The sequence below is a fragment of the Lathamus discolor genome, chromosome 4 (assembly GCF_037157495.1).
Source record: "Lathamus discolor isolate bLatDis1 chromosome 4, bLatDis1.hap1, whole genome shotgun sequence".
In the NCBI taxonomy this organism is placed as follows: domain Eukaryota; kingdom Metazoa; phylum Chordata; class Aves; order Psittaciformes; family Psittacidae; genus Lathamus; species Lathamus discolor.
The window spans coordinates 113,505,769-113,523,126 of record NC_088887.1 but is presented as its reverse complement, the minus strand read 5'-3'; the positions used below and the strand labels follow the sequence as shown (position 1 = coordinate 113,523,126).

General features: G+C 40.2%; 1 protein-coding gene and 1 pseudogene across 1 annotated transcript; both read right to left on the bottom strand.

Moving 5' to 3' along the window:
* Window positions 1-448: 448 nt before the first annotated feature.
* LOC136013404 (stromelysin-1-like) lies at window positions 449-5,365 on the bottom strand (annotated as a pseudogene).
* A 4,409-nt stretch (window positions 5,366-9,774) lies between these two features.
* LOC136014003 (stromelysin-1-like) lies at window positions 9,775-16,145 on the bottom strand. The gene is made up of 10 exons (XM_065678688.1): window positions 15,965-16,145; window positions 15,572-15,816; window positions 14,947-15,095; window positions 14,723-14,854; window positions 13,972-14,133; window positions 13,199-13,418; window positions 11,922-12,055; window positions 11,225-11,384; window positions 10,316-10,419; window positions 9,775-10,115 (listed from the first exon to the last, which is right to left on the bottom strand). Exons 1-10 carry the CDS (start codon window positions 16,067-16,069, stop codon window positions 10,015-10,017), a joined length of 1,512 nt encoding a protein of 503 aa, XP_065534760.1. The 5' UTR covers window positions 16,070-16,145; the 3' UTR covers window positions 9,775-10,014.
* Window positions 16,146-17,358: the final 1,213 nt, after the last annotated feature.

Genomic DNA, 17,358 nt, shown 5'->3' with positions numbered 1-17,358 from the left:
GGGATTGCTCTCTGCAGCTCTTGTCTGTCTCTGTAATTAGCAATAGTGTTGATCAGCCTGCTTGGTTAACTTTGAAATACCTGAAAATGGTTGAACACAGTCCTGGCTCTAGGAACAGAAATTCTCTTCCTCATGGACTTCTGGCTTGCAGGGCTCTGTGTAGGGTGACGTACAGCATGAAAAGTGAGGAGAAGATGGTGGTAAAAGACACAATTTTGTGTCAAAAGTAAAAACTACATTATTCTCTGTTAAGCTAGCAATCCTGCCGTTAATTACATCCATATATACACATCAGTATGTTAAATACTGTTCTGTCAGTTGCAGAAACACAGATTATGCAAGGGCTTAGGTTTGCTGACTAAGTGCCTACACATTCCATATATTAATAAAAGAAGTGTTTCTAGTGCAGTACTGCATGCTTTCCAACAGCATTACAGATTTCATTTTTTTAACATGGAAACCTGAAGTTTGTCTTTAGGAGGCATGTAACTCTCTTCTTACCAGGGTCAACCTCAAACTGCTTTTGTCCACGGAAGAAATAGAAGTTGTCTAAGAAAAAGAAAAAAACAAAACAAATGACAAAATCCAAACAACAAACAGATGAATTAGGTTATTGCAGGTGTAAAGATTAGTTAATTAGTGTGCTTTAACAGCATCTGGTAAGAGCTCAGAAAAAATTTGGCTACACTTATGTTGCCAACAGCATCCTCTCCCACGTGTAACCTCTGCAAAATGGTGCACAGCAGCACAGGCTTACCTTCCATAGCAAGCACACTACATAATATAACTCAATGCATCGCATGAACTAACCCTGCAAAAATTTATCTTGCGTGTTCCTGCAGTTTGAAATATCTGCTGTTATGCAATGGCTATGTTTAAACCCTCCAGAAGGGTGTACTTTTAGGCACCTGTGAGTAGGTATTGCACAGCCTGGAGCCTGGCACAGAGCATGGCAAGGAACAAGTAGGTACAAGCTTGCTGGGGTGCTGCTAGATAGCAATGGAGAGATCCAGCCTGGGGCATCTGCCTCTAACACTGCTCTTGGAGTGATGGCTGTAATTAAGGATCCCCAGCACCATGTGTAAGACTTATTCTGGAGGAAGCTAGGAAACTATTAACATACGTGGGTTTTGGTGGTCAGGGGATGAAGAGCCAGGAGACAACCAAGAAGCTCTGCCATTTGGCAGTGTGGACATACCCTTGAATCTGTTCCAGCATCCTCCTGTCTAAGTAACATTCTTCTTCATGCAGGAGAAGCTAATGCAAATTATTATTCTCAAAGCAGTGCCATTTCATGTCAGAGGGCCAGGCTGGTAGCATTGTTCATAGCAGGTAGACCTTATGTTGTTGAGATGTCATTGTCTTTTGAGTGGTGCCCTTCATGGTGTGATGTGCATGCCAATATTAATACAGATGTACCAATATTTTTACTGGCCTTTCCAGCTGTGAAGCTGTCACCAAATGTATATTATCACTATTTTTCAAGGGGGTAAAGTGATGCATGGGTATATTATGTGACTATTTCAAGGTCTTATTTGTCATCCTGAGGGCTATGAGCTGCATTTAGAAGTTCCTCACTCTCTCTGAGCACTTTCATGACCCTATAACCCTGAACACTTCATACAGACTTTAAGAATGTTACTCACTTTCATGTTGAAAAGCAGCATCGACCTTCCCGTTAATTCCTGGAAATGCTTCTCTTATAAGTGTGGGCTTCCTGCCTGTAGATTGACTTCTGTTGTCATAACTAAGAAAAATTATAAACAACCTGGTGTCAATGAAGACTGCAAACAGCTCGTGATTATTTCAGTTCACCTGATTACCTTCTACCTACCAACAGGTAACAGTTCACTGAAGACTTTCAGTATCATTTAGGTAGTGTTGAGACAGACATGATGTGTTATAAATAATTATTACTCTATTAATTGCACTGCAAGAATTGCTTCTATTTATATCAACTCAAGATACATCTAAGAATACCTAATGTTTGAGCCATCATCATGAATCTGCTAAATATTTTTTTCTAAGAGATTGTACCTAAAGGAGAGGTAGATAACATCATCTTAAACATAACTGAGATTTGTAAGATTATAAAAAAATTGTATTCATGTTCCCTCTGTGTAAGAAATATTTATCAGGAAAAAAACTTTTTCATGAGTTATGAGTTATTTTTAGTCATTTTACTGAAGTTACTGATAGCAGGCTGTTACATTTTTAGTGAAGTGCATTTTATTAGTGCTGTGATAAGAAGTCTTCTGAAAGCATTTTCCTTCTGATACCTTTGCTCAGTAAGAGATTTAGTGATTAGACAAACTGCTCAGCTGAAGTTCTTCAAGCTATGAGAGTTCAAACTAAAATGTGGAAGTCTGATGTCTGTATGTGCAATGTCTTGGGCATTGTAGTAGCAGAAAAGAGAGAAGTTGTTATTCATCTGCAAAAGTTCAAGTTATCTACTGTTTCTGTTATAAGAGCAACTCATTCAGTTGTTAGAAATACGTGTCCTGAACACAAACCTGAGCAGTAGGGATTGGATTGAAAAGAGGAAATACTAACCATGCATAGCAGATAATTCTCTGCAGTACGTGGCATTTATCAGCAACTTTATGAAATTATCTTTTGGTAGCTGGAAAAAGGATTTGATACTCCTTCTTACCCCACAGAAATGTTTTTTTTATATAAATGGTGAGGTTCCGGTTGATTTCCTGAGCTGACTTGTGGAGCTGGATGGCTTTTTTTCCCTAAGGCAGTCAAATGAAAATAACCAACTAACTAAAAGAATTGTTAAATAATTAAATCGATCGAAAGGAAAGCTAAAAGCACTATTTCACTCCCTTTCAAATATTTTTCTATAGCCAGTTGTGACACTGAAAGAGATTGCCAAAGTATGTGACTAATTCGTCTTAAATCATGACAGGATATTGATAATGTGATTATGTTTGCTCCTATTTAGGAAAGTAGCACAGGAAATATTAACTCCAAAATTTTTCTGCTATTAAGTAATAGGTTTTCCTCTCATTTACATTTTAAAAAACAGCACCAATTTTGCAACATCCTTTGAAAAGCCCAAGGTGTAGACTTTTTGGGGGTATCCAGGAAGTGTGGTGTCTCTTCTCACAACCCAGAATTCATTCCCTATCAAGAAAAGTTGATGAAAACATTTATCAAGATCTCCTGGGAATCACACAATCCTTTTCATGAAAGCTAATCTTTGGAAAATGGAAAAATGCAGTGAAAATAATGGTGTTGTGTCTTAAGCCCGGATGGTAACTCAGAACCAAACCATCAAAATAACTGAACCCAGGACAAATGGTTACTTGAAAACACTCTATATGCTAGTTCTAGAGTCCAAAAAAAAAAAAAAAAAAAAAAAAGAGAGGAAAAAAAAGTTATAGTTCTTTGTACCACATTTTATGAAAACTGAAATTTCAGTCTTCATAGAATCGTAGACTCATAGAATAGTTAGGGTTGGAAAGGACCTTAAGATCATCAAGTTCCAATCCCCCTGCCATGGGCAAGGACACCTCATACTAAACCATGTCACCGGAGGCTCAACCTGGCCTTGAAAACTGCCAGGGATGGAGCATTCACAACTTCCCTGGGCGACCCATTCCAGTGCCTCATCACCCTAACAGTAAAGCACTTTCTCCTTATATCCAGTCTAAACTTCCCCTGTTTAAGTTTTAACCCATTACCCCTTGTTCTATCACTACAGTCACCTAATGAGGAGTCCCTCCCCAGCATCCTTATAGGCCCCCTTCAGATACTGGAAGGCTTCCTTTATAGTTACGTTATTTTTCCACAAACCAGAAAGAAGCATGTATTATAATATTTAAATTCAATAGATAATTTTCCAGGCAAAAAAAAAAAAGAGGAAAATAATGACATTTATTTTGGCAAGGACATGTTCCTTATGTTGGATAATAGTTTTTTTATCTGTAATTGAAATACAAGAACTTACTGGACTAAATTAAAGCTTGTGGAATCCTACAGAAGGAGATCTACTGTTTTTCAAATCATATACAAACTCTTAAGGCTACTTGGAAAGGCATCATAGGAAAATAAAAGGACAACTTTTTACCTTTAAAAATGAGTTTCACCTTTTTTCAGGAATTTCATTTGCATCATCAACACCAGGTGGCAGCCGTGGCCAGAATGAAGATACTGAATTGAAATCGGCTGCTCTGACTGCAGGATATTTGCTCCAAAAACGCCTTACATAAATAGAAAACAGGTTTTAAATAAAATCAGACATTCACACACACTAATGCATGAAACCACATCACAACAACCAGGGTAGGATCTTCTGACTAAACCCAGCCATGTATCCTGGTTTAGTCACCCTACATTCTCCCTGTAATGTCAACAGAAATAAAGTTATTTTCACGGTGGTATGCCTCTCATCTTGATGCAGACATCTAAACTAGGTCAGATGAACCGTTTTCTTAAAACAGTTATTATTTTCCCTTACGCAGAAAGGGAGCTTAGAGAGACCTGCCTAGCATGGCTGGTATAGGGTAAGATTTGAGGAACGGAACCCTACCCTGTGGTTACCAGCACCAGCTTAGAGAAACATTTGGTGTGCCTGATGATCTGCAAAATAACACTTTACTGGCTTTGTAGACTCCAAACTATGAGGTCAAAACTTGTTGATTTTGGAGAAGGTCTGAAACAGGGAAGCACAGCCCTGACACACGAAGAGGAAGGGAATCAGCTCTTTTACCCCTTCTCCTTGAGACTTTGGACTGTCATGCCCTAGAGAAGGCTAGTTTGTCTGAATTTAGCACTGAATCAATTATCCTTTTGTTTCATTTTTATTATATTAAATCACCTCTTCAGGGGCTCTTCCGGCAGGTATTATTACAGGATTGGTAAACCCTTTATCAAAGCAAGGACATCAGTGAAGGTGCCAAGTGTCCCAGGTTTGGTGGTGTCTTTCGCCAAAGCTGAACTCTTCCAGGTGGCGAAAACCTGGATTTGTTTACAGCCTAAAGTGAAAACAGCCCATGTTTTCAGAGGAGGCTTCTTTCTGTTCATAGCATGCCCTGTTTCAAAGGTCATCTTCCTCCTTATATATCCACAGTTCTTGACCACCCTCTTTGTTTTTGCCTCCCACCTCTTACCCTGATTTCCTGCCTCACCTTCCTGCCTAGAATGGCTGATATTCTGAGTAAAGTTATTTTTCCATGCTGCGGGGCATAATAAAGATACCCAGCTATTTTAGTAAGCTGACTTACTTATTTTTAAACAATATTATTTCTCCACAGAAAGTGGTGCCAGCATCAAAAGTTAAATTAGGGCCACAGGTGTTTGGCAGTGCAGGATCTGTTGACTCAGTTGAGTCCTTTACCTCAGTAATGTCACACATCTCTATGGTTCTAGAGGAAGGAATTGATGTTGAAGCCTATAGGGCTTGATACATTTTCCTCACTCACCTTTCTCTCTAATGTAAAGACCATTAGAAGCCATCAAAACCATCTAGAAAGCTGTTGAAGAAATTTGTACAGTTTTCTGATTGTCGGCCTTCTCAAATACATCTTTTTGCTACTCTATCAACTTTTCTCACTTTTCTTGATGTTGTACACCGTTGCCCTCAAAAGATCAATCACCTCCTCAAGCATTTTTCAATCACCTGGAATATGCTGTATGAAGAAAATTTCATAACTGCATTTTTCTTCTTTGATGTCATCCTTTGAGGTGACTTCATCCAGAAGTAGTACAACATATAATAACAATCTCTTGTTTTGGATTAAAGAAGTGAGTGTGAAAATTGCTGTTCTCCTTTCAACCTTTATAACTACTTGGATAATCCCATAATATTGACTTTATCTTTCCTTCTTCCAGGAAGAAAGCCTCTGTGCTGCAAACCTGCAGCTTCAGCTTGTGCTGCTGATAAGCAGTGTTTAACTTGGTGCTTTCGGCAGCTTCCTGGCTCTGCTGCAAACCCCCAGATCTGGCTGCACAAACCTAGGCTCAGAAATACCATACTGCAGACGAAAAGAGTGTGTCCTACTTCTAGCTTTTATATAACAGTCATCCTTCTTCAGCACAGCAATGCTGGCTTACTGACGGGGCTCCTCTTGGCCAAGTCAGCTTGCACAAGGTCACCCTTGGTCTCCAGCGCTGAGCATTCAGGGCCTCCTGGCAGTTTAATTCTTCATTTTCTTTTTGTGTCAGTGCTGTCTGAGTAGAGTCTTGCTTCATACGCAAAGCCTACCCATAGAGGTCTTGAATGCAAGGCACAGAGAACATCATTAGACATACTTATCCAAATTTCCTCTGCAATCATAGCAACTGCCTTGAAAATCAGGCCAAGAATCATAGAATCATAGAATCATAGAATAGTTAGGGTTGGAAAGGACCTTAAGATCATCTAGTTCCAACCCCCCTGCCACTGGCAAGGACAACTTCCACTAGACCATGTTGCCCAAACAGTAGACCATGTCACCCCAAGGTCATGCAGCAATCATTCACATCCTTGTCACATCAACTTTTGAGTGTTACAGGCTCCATTGAGGGCATCCTGTCATGCAAAATTAGAGCTGGTACAGAAACAGCAAGAAGAGACAATGGAGAAGATCTTTGTCACAACATCTCCAAAGACTTCTGTGTAAATCACTTATTTGTCTTCCCAAAAAGCAACATATAACAGCAGCTGCTAATGGGAATAGGATTAGACCAACCTTTGAGCTGCAGAGCAAATGCTTGTGGCTGAGCTGTTGGATGTCCACGTCTGGACCCATTGCTTTGCTATAGCATTTAGAAGTGCCCGATATATGTGACTGAAGGGCCAGGAAAGCAGATGCTCCCTGGACTCTTTTTGCTTCTTGGTCCGCTGACATTTTTGTGTTAATATGTACTGTTACAACTAACACAGCTAATAATCTGTAAGAATCCTGTTAAACTGTCAGTGAAGTCATTAAGACATTTTTGCCTGAGTTTTCATATGCAAGAGATTGAGTCTGGGACAACAGCTGTGCAGTCAAGAATTTCAGACCTAACAGACTTTTGTGTCTCTATTTTTGCATGACTGCTTTCAGACTCCAGGGAAAGTTCATATTCATAGAGAATGAGTACTTGAAGTATGTTTATGGGCAAATTTCCCCTGCTGGTATCCAAGAGACCTCTAACACAAAAAATCATTTATGAGTTATAACAAAATCATAGTTACAAGAAATCTTCTCTTGACCACTAAGTGTAGACAGGCAGCTCCAGCACTCCTGTTTCCAAACCCATCTGAATTACATATTATTATACCATTTGCCATCATTTTTATTTCTTTTCCTAAACCAAGGGTAATGTTCTTTCAGTGCTAAAGTTTAAGATATGAACAAAACAGAAATACAGATGAAAAATCCATGGTTAACATATCTCACTAGTCCCCTTATCCATGCTATGTTGTTTCCCATTTATGGTCCATATTATAGACCAAAACACAGGACACATTCTAGATTCTGCTTTGCATCCAAGTAAATATAATTTATTTTTCACATGCTAGTAGCTTAAGCTAATTAATACAGGAGGTGGGGAGAGTATTTTTATTGAGCTGTTTTCTTGGGGTCATAACTAAAAAACAGAACTAACCTTGTATAAAAGAAATAAGTTAATATAACTGCCAAGGTGAGTCACTGTAAACATTGTCAATGCTGTGCATCACCATTGCTGAAATGTTCTTTCTGATTCCTTCTTAACCACTTTCAAGTCTCAGCAAACAACCTGAAAGAGCCTTAAGGCCTGATTTCTGAAGGCAAGCTTCATGTACAAGAAAGTATTTAGTTAGGATGTCAGTGCATAGGCACTTTCAAAATCAAAGGGAGTTAACTATATTATTTATATACAAGCAGTACTTACTAGCACCCTGCCTAACCCTGGGGGCATCTAAAGTCCTTGGACGGAAGTTTCTTCTGGACTTGCTGTGTAACACCACAAGTATTGAGAAACATACTGGAAGATGTTGGGGCAGCACCAGTTTTCCTGTGTCTCTGCCCTGCCTGGACTGCTGCCAGGTGAGCTCACACACTTGTCAGTCCATGACTTCACCATCGTGTACCACTGCCCCTGTGGCAATGCTGAGCTGTTAAGTCCCTACTTGACTGTCAAGCCCTGCTGAGATTCATGGCTTCATTTCTCACTTAGGTTGGTTTTAGCCCTTGCTTTAGCAGTGCTTAGTGCATATTTAGCGTGGTATAAAACATACATGAGGAGCAGAACATGGTAGAGAAAAGGTTTTCCAAAATCAGACATGGCAGCATCTCAGCAGCTTGTCCTTGGTCTCATCTATTACAGTGGGTCTGTGGGTACACACATAGAATCATAGAATAGTTAGGGTTGGAAAGGACCTCAAGATCATCTAGTTTCAACCCCCCTGCCATGGGCAGGGACACCTCACACTAAACCATCCCACACAAGGCTTCATCCAACCTGGCCTTGAACACCACTAGGGATGGAGCATTCACAACCTCCCTGGGCAACCCATTCCAGTGCCTCACCACCCTAACAGGAAAGAATTTCCTCCTTATATCCAATCTAAACTTCCCCTGTTTAAGTTACCCGTTACCCCTTGTCCTGTCACTACAGTCCCTGATGAAGAGTCCCTCCCCAGCATCCCTATAGGCCCCTTTGGCTCTGATGGAATGTGCAACCAATATTAGCAGGTGTTTTGACCAGATGTCCGAGGGATCTGCCCTGTGAAGAAGACCAGGAGCGAATCTCACCTCTGCCTAACAGGGTTTGAGTTGTGGCAACTGGAAAACTATCTTCATCAGCCATTGCCATCTTTTCTTGCTGCCTTTGCCAGTTCTTCTACATAAAGAGGAATAGTGAGGAGCTGACTTCCTTGTAAATCACAGCATCAGAGCAGTGTTGTGAGAGATGGGATTAAATCCTTTCAAAGAGAGGGTGGACTTCAGTCAAAGTTTCTTATAGCCCAAGTGGTGTTTAAGTCATTGAGCTATTGCCTTATGAGGGACACCCAAACAAGGTGGATGGAGGAAGCTCACATGCTTTTGTCTGTGTGTCACCAAATTTCCTCTGGAGGGTTTGTAGTAATTCTTTGTGTAGTTACATTAAAATAATGAGTTATTTTTTCGTGTCACTTTGGTTGGTTTGCTCTCGAAAGTGGTTTTTGTCAGCATTTTTTTGGTCCAGCATTGCGAGATGGACTGTCAGCCCTCACTCTGTTCCCAAGGCATATGGTCACAGCTCAGCAGGGGTAATCTCCTAACTCCCTGGGACCCCATAACTATATCTCAATCACTTCCCACTCTGTTTGAATGCTGCCTCCACCCTCAAACTGGACACCTACTCTTCTCTCTGGTTGCTCATGACCTGTTGCACTGACTCTGCCCACCACCAACGCGCACAGTGGCTCTGGAGCACAGATCCTCTCAGCCCACTGCCATGTTGCCCATCTACCAGCAGGCACACAGCCCCCTCCAGTCCCTGACCCCTCTGTCCCTGTGCTCTGGGGTCACAGAAGGTGAGGCCATAGCCATCAGTCTCTCCGCAGCCCTTCCCACACTGTTGCATAGTATCTCCCCCTACCTCTTCTACCTCCCCTGCATTGCTTCTGAGTGTCTGTTTCCCTCTTCTGTCCCTCAGGGCATTTCTTGTTGCCTGTAGAAACTGCTCATCTGCTTCTGCTTTTCTCTAACTTTCCCCCTACAGACAACAAGCCCTACTAAAAATGGTGGTGGGGTCCTGGCACCGTCCAGGCTTGTGTGTGGTTATATCAGATACCTTGTCTCCAGCAGGCTGAACCAGACACAAAAACATTGCTATACTCAAGCAAAATACTTTATTACTCAAAAACAACTTGATTAATAAATAGTTGGAAAACAAAATAACTTAAAACTGTACATGAAGTTTTATGTTTTTAAGGTTTTTAAATTAGAATCACCAAAGGCCATCATTTCAGACTCAGATGCACAGTAACAGCTGAGTGATATTGTTTATAACCAAGGAACATGGAAAACCATATCTGGTACAAATACAGCCCCGCATTGTCACTTGGTATTTCTAGCAATTAAACCAGCTGTTACTTTTCATTATATGGACAAGTTTCTTGTTCTTGATGTCAACCTCATACTGGTTTGATCCATGGAAAAAGTAGAAATGTCCTAGAATTGGAAGGATAAAATATTGACAAATTAATATTTCCTTTTTCTGTACCCTTTGATATACATTTGCTATTTTCTTGAGCAATTAAAAAAAACCAAAACAGAACAAACATTTTGTATATATGTATGTATTTGAAACATACACCTTTTTTGCTTTGGTTGGTTGTCTTTTGTTTTTAATTACATTTTAATTTATTTACCATTTTTCTGCAGGGCAGCATCAACTCTGTGGCCAATTCCTTGGAAGTCAGCAGCTATTTTTCTTGGATATCCCCTTTCCATTGATTGGGTATTTTCATTGAAACTAAATAAAAAAATTACATGAAAACAAGAAACAAGCATGCGATGTTCAATGTTGAAACCAGGTGGGGTTTTTACTAAAAAAGGCTACTCTCAGCTGAAAATCCATAACTGTGAATCTCTGTGATCTCATAGAACTCTATAAATCCTGGCTGTGTGAATATTTATATCTTTACTTGCCTATGCAAGGCTGTTCTCATAACATCAGAGTAAATAGCTTACTTCCATTCCTTGAGACTGATAAGGCTTGATGGGGTTTATACTGACCAATAAACTTAAATAACTATTCAGAGTATTTTAATTTTACAACATTCAATCTATGAGGTGACCCCATGAGAGGAATGTAAACTTCTGGTGTAATAATACTCTTTCAAGATAATACTACAGATTAATATACCTAACACATCTGCTTAGCTGAACTGTTTATTAAAATAACTTTCTTGGTAGATTTGTTATTTGTAAGTTTTAGGCAGCACTTCTGGCCCCTTAAAAGCCACTGAATGAATACATGACATGATGACAAAGTCTACTTACATTATCTTTTAAAACAAGTTCATGTAATACTGTTTCCTGATGAGTAAACAAAGCTCATTTGTTTGTTAATCACAGACTGGTAAGAGCAAGTGGATGTTGTGTTTATCATCTCAGGCGTTACAGACTTTGTTGCATGAAAAGATGAATTTTAGCTTTATACTGGCTGAGAAGGCTGACAACAAAAGGCCATGAAGTTAAGTACAAATACTAATACAACTTGACATTTTAAAAATCTATGTTGATAATCTGCTGTACAATAGAGGAATGAGCCTTACCTCCAGTACTTGTTGCCTATAAAGAAATAGGTTTTCTTGTTATTTTGATCATGAACAGCTGCATCAATTTTCCCAATGCTGCTGGGGAAGCCCAGGTTCTGAATAGGCTTAGGGAAGCCTGGCTCTATGCTATAGCCACTGACAGCCCAGTACTGGTCATCTGCAGGAAAATCAGAAAAAGTTAGTATGGATTCCTGAGAAGGCTGAGCTCCTTTCCATCAAAGCAGCAGAGTTTTTGTGTAGGAAAAGCCACCAAATTGCACAGATACCCAGCTGAGAACATTACCCTCTGGAGCACACAGAGGTTTGAATACTTCAGAGCTGTTGGATTTTCCACTTTTCATAGTCATATACTCAATAGTTAGAACTCAACGTATTTTCTAGCTGTGTCTGGTACTTTTAAAAATGTTTTAAAATGACTTAACTGATTGTCTCAGCTGTGACCTCTCTCATTGAGAAGAAGAGTGTTATATTTTGCAGGGCTGTTGTGAAGCAGCATTAGTTAATGACAGAAACAGCATTTTCAAAATGTAGATGGATTTAAACAAACATTAAGAATATCTTCTATTAGTATTAGCATTAGCGTTAGCGTTAATGTAATGTAATGATGCTGCCAATATTATTACATAGCGTTAGCTGTACTATTATAAGCTTATTCATTCATAAAAAAGGACTGATGGAAATGTAAGAGAAATACCTTTAAAAAATATCACTCGATCTCTCTTGTCAACCTCATAAGCAGCATCAAATCCAGCTGCCAGTGATGGCCAGAATGAGGAGATGGTGTCGTGCTCAATGCTTGAGAAATATGGACTTTTACGCCAAACATAGCTGATAGAAATGAAAATAGCATTGTTTCATTGTCTTAGCCCAGAAATGGACTTTAAATCTACTGTTCTGAGTGCTGGAGCCAGTCTTCTCTATGAGGCAGAGGTATCACCCCTTTTGGGATACAGTGCTTTACTTTGACTTGCCCTCTCATAGATATTTACCCTTACTGCAGGTTGTTCTGGGCTCACAAAACAGCTGAGGTTAGAAGGGAACTCTGGAGGTCATCTATTCCAGCTCCATGGCTCAACCAGAGGTCCCTAGAGCTACTGGCCCTGTAGATCTCTTCACTGGCACCCTGATGGGTTGCCCAAGACAACATATGTTGTCTGTGGTAGTGTTGACAATTACAGCTTTCTCTTCACCATGTCACATACAGGTAGGCACAGCTGTGCTCTTAATTTCAGTTTGGCTATAAATATTCATTAAATATTCTTAAGAAACATGTTAAAACCCGTTTTAAGGAGGAATTGCTCCTTCCTCCCCTTCCCTGAAAATCATGAAGTTTTCAACTTACAATGCTTCATCATGTGTTTTAGAAGGGATATCAGACCTACATCATCAAAGGAAGCTTGTTCAATCAAAACACAGTTACCAACTCAAGAAGTGGGTGAAATACTGGCCTGACATTCTGTTCTCCCTCCCCAGAGTGGATGTGCCCAGCTGACAACCTGCTACAGTGCCCAGTGTAGGAGTGTGCCCAAAACATGGACACCTCTAACAGCAGGAGATCCCTACAGACAGTACTGGGCAGTGGTCCAGTGCAAACCCCTAGGTCAGAGTGCCACCAAAAGTCTGACACATTTCATAGCTCCCTGACCCTTGCACGGGATGGTGTGCTAAGGACAGCGCTGGGCACAAAGGAGCTGCAGGCTCAGGAATGACACTGGGATTATTCAGCCTTGCACAATTTTAAGAGACATGGATGATGATGTATGATGGCTTAAAACATTTTACTCACCTGTCAGTAACCATATTACTCACCTAGCCTGGCTGGGCTAGAAAAATTTTGCAAAGCTGCTTTAATACTTTCAGAAAGAAATACCTTCCTTTATTACCAAGGGAAGATAAATTCCTTGAACTGAACATTATGCTTTGCCTTTGTGAATCTCACAAAAATGTGTTGCTAGAAATGAAAACACTTACCTGTCTTTGAAGAACAGTATTTCCCCACGGAGAGTGGTGATAGCATCAAAAGTCAAATGAGGGTCACAGTCCTCTGGTCTTGTGGGGGGTTTGGAGGGCGTCATTTCTGTTGGCTCTTCCCGGGGTGACATTTCAGTTGGTGCTTCTGCAGGTGTCATTTCAGTTGGTTCTTGTGGGGGAAAAGCTTTCGTTGGAAGTGCAGAAGATTCCCTGGGGGGTCCTTTGGGAAATAAATAAGTGTAGAATTGGAAGGTGAATTAGAGTTTCATGTTGCAGAGCTTCAGGATGTGCCGTATGGAGCCAAATGCATGGGTTTGTTAAGGTTAGAATTCATCTAGCAAATTAACGCCAGAAAAAGTTCCTGGGCAATTTAATCCATGACACTGACTGTTAAAATGGTCTCTGGCATTGTTTTGTCCTGGCAAATTATTAAACTGTATGTGCTCAGGGGCTAAGGTAGAGCAAAGACCATTTCCTAAAGGCATGTGACCACCCTTTTGTGGAAGATGAGTTTAATACTACAGACACAACCTGGTATCATTGTAGAAAGGCTCTCTTATCTTTTGACTCACTGTCATGGATACAGCCCACAGATTCTATTTTGCAAATGTAGACTCTTAGCCACAAAGAAATCAAGACATTTGCCCCAAAAATATCATGAAATTAAGCCTCAGTATCCTTGCAGCAGAAAGTTCAATACATTTTAGCTGTTCAGTAAAATTCATTAGAAATGTTTACCCATCATCCACTAAAAAACGATGGATCTGGCTTACCATAGAGGGCCTGAATGCCATCAATGTCATCCTGAGGAAGCCTGTAGTTCCTTGTATCCCTGGCCATATATATAGGATACATCAAAGCACCAAAGACATTGGAATGACCAAGACCTAGTGAGTGACCCAACTCATGAGCAGCAACAAGAAATAAGTTGTACCCTAAAAAAAATCCAGCACAAAGAACTAATAAATTCTCCCGCATAATAGTGGGATACAGGTGCCATTCTCTCATACATGATATGTTGTTCACAATCTTAATGAAACAGCAAAATCTGGTAACTAATTCACAAAGGCCAGTAGCATGTAATATCATCCCTGGACATTGCTTGAAAACCAGAGCACCTCACTGTTTTATTTAATTGTGTTTACCAACTCAAGATTGTTTTTTTTCCTTTGTTTTCTTCTTATTTAAAGTTATGCAAAACTTTAACTTTTGCAAAGTGAGATCTCAATATTCCAACTTTTACAGTCATTACCTGAGGGTGAAAATCTCCTGCCTTACAATGTCATGATTACCTAACATAGCAGTTTCATGCTAATCCCATTTCCTTCAATGGAGCTGTAATTGCAGTCTGTGCGTTAACTTCAGGGGACTGTCCTGACTGCAGCCCAGGTCGAAATAAATTGCACTGACATTTTACATCTCCATAAGTACTGGAACTACTGCCATAGGTTCTGTGACTTTACAATGTCTTCAAGACACGCCATATAATAAAAACCAGACATTGTAATATTTAGGGCTACTTACCACTATAGGTAGTAAATTTGGTCCAGTTTTCATCTTCGTCAAAGTGGGCATCTCCTCCTATCCCACTGCCAGGTGGGTAGGCATGAGCCAGAGTTCCTCCTGGACCATCAAAGGAATAGAAGTCACCGTGAACTAAAAATAAGAGGGGGAAAAGGTGATGCTTTTCATCATGTCTGTAAGAAAAAGTGAAAATTGCTTACACACTAGCAAAAGAGTTCCCTTACATCCAGATGCAAAGGAGATCATTATATCTGCTTGACCACTGTAGACCCTGGTGAATCTCAAAGGGGTCACACTGCTCCAGAGCTGGAAAGCTTTTGCAATTGCTTCCTCTACATCCTCTTGTAGCATGTCGGGAGTGTAGTTCAAAATCCTGTGAAATAAGGAGAAAGAATTAAAAGCAACCATATCACATATGGCTGGAGCACAAAGTATCAAGGTCAAATATTTTAATCAGTGGTTATTATCATTTGTGTGTCTCAGATTGTTTATTTTCAATCATTTGCTTACATAACAGAGGAAGTTTTCAGTTTTCTTTCATGTCTTTCAGAAATACTAACATGCGCTCTCAGTTATAACCCTTTTATGCACTGAATTTATTATTTAGTAGGCTGCTAACTAACTAATGTAAACTTCTATTTGGTATTTTCATCACTGTTTAGAAGCCTAAAGCAAAGGATATGAATAGTTCTCACATTCATGGCCATTTCATTCTGAATGGAGCTTTTATATAGGGAAATACAGGAATAAATAATAAAGAACGTGTTGACATCACTTCTGCCACAAAGCAGAAAGTGTTCACAAAGCTTTTCAGTGCTGTACAGCCAAACATGCTTTAGTGTGTGTTACCGATAAGTCACATCTTCTTTCTTCCACCTAGGGCTCTGTGGGAAGGTGCTGTATGAACGGACATCCGGTATTCCACATCTAGGCTGCTTCATGATATCCACTGTCTTATGGTTCAGCTCCCCAGTCACCTCTAGCCCAAAGAATGACTGCATTTCTCGGATTTTGTCAGCCATGCGATTGAAGTCCTTTGCTTTAAAGAGAGAACTTTTCTCTTCCTTAAAATCATAAAAATTTTCCAGGTATTTCTGATGGGGAGGAAAAAGCAACAGCTAAGAACATAAATGTTTCTTTTCAAATGCAGAGAGTTGTTAATAAAATATTCTAGAACATTAACACATCACTGTGTTCATTTTCACAATTAATTATTTTTTAAGTTCTTCCTGTAGTCCTTACCTTAGCAAACTGCATATCTTCATTTTCCTTTTCTGGACCCACTGGGAAAGCACAAGAACATGCAACATATAGTAACCCAAGGAAAGAAAGGATCTTTGTCTTCATCTTTGCCTTCTTGTCCTATCAGCCCTTGCTAGAAGACCTCTCAATCTCTGCCTTCTGTCCAAGACTCACCAGTGTTTCTCTATTTATATCAATTGTGCGCTTGCTAAAGCCAAAAACTGCATGACTCAGTTTATAACATCCTCTGATTTCCCACAGGAACCCAGAAAACAAATTTGGTTTTGGAAGCAAGTTAACACATGATACTTTACCTTGCCCGAAAACCCCTGATTTCGCAATCTTATTATTGGACAGTATTTTTTTTTTCTTCATTCCTGAACTGGACCAGTTTAGGTCAAAAACCGCCTCATTTTTCAGTGGTGCTAAAGAAAGCTGGCTCTTTTTTGAGGGACAACAATGTGTAATGCCTTATAGCATGTGATAAGAGACCTCCAGAAACTGCCCCTCAGTTTTCTCAGTGGAGGACCTCAGCCTGACAAGGATGAACACTTTCCTTTAGCCCATCTTGTTCCTGATAATTTTAGTGACATAGCTGATTATACAAACTCACCTCTTTTCTTGAATCTGATATCCCAGAACGGCTACGAACCATCACCTGTGCTGCTACCTTGCCCATGTAATCACATATTTATGGTCGCATCCCCTTGTTCCCCCACACCACAATGTAAAGGTCTCAGTAGAGCACCCCAGATCATATATCCTGGTCTGCATAGCCTATCATCCAAGGGAATTTTCACAGTTAAAGAAGAAATAGCAGAAATTGCCCTAGAGAACTACAGCCACCTCAGGGGTGTGGAGGTCTTTAGAACTTCTTAATACATGTCTCCAGAGTCAAATGGAAGATGATGTGGATATGGAGCTGTAGAGTCCAAGGTCCCCAATTTACCAGAAGCTCTATTTTCAGTTATTATGTCCTTTTCTGAATGTGGCGTATTACACTTAATGCAGGGGTTGCAGAACCACTGTCAGTCAGTTGCCTCTTTCTTGCCTGTCATTTCTGAGACATCCACCTTTCGAAACAGAATTGTCCTTTGTTGACCTAGTCCTAAATGAAAGTTCAAAAGGAGAAATATGAGCTAAAAATAACCTACTTCTTTTTGAACATGAGAAAAAGAAGGGGGAATAAACACTTTTCCAGTGAGAGCAAACATATTGGAAACTTCAAAAAAACAACCCTAGCACCACAGCAGCTGAGCTCTGCATTCTGTGAGGTAGCCTGGGGAAGACAGATGGCCTCCTTCCAAAGGAAACTGGAGTTGAACTGCCCGGCTGGACTGGGGTCACACTGCATGCCTGACCCGGGTCAGAGCCCAGGTCCCTGGGCTGCTGAG

Excerpts from the sequence above, each read along its gene's own strand:
- LOC136014003 (XM_065678688.1), bottom strand. The coding sequence starts at position 16,069 with ATGAAGACAAAGATCCTTTCTTTCCTTGGGTTACTATATGTTGCATGT. Across the intron at positions 13,419-13,971 it reads TGGCATTCAGGCCCTCTATG|GACCCCCCAGGGAATCTTCT; the intron begins GTAAGCCAGATC and ends TATTTCCCAAAG. Across the intron at positions 11,385-11,921 it reads TCGAGTGATATTTTTTAAAG|ATGACCAGTACTGGGCTGTC; the intron begins GTATTTCTCTTA and ends ATTTTCCTGCAG.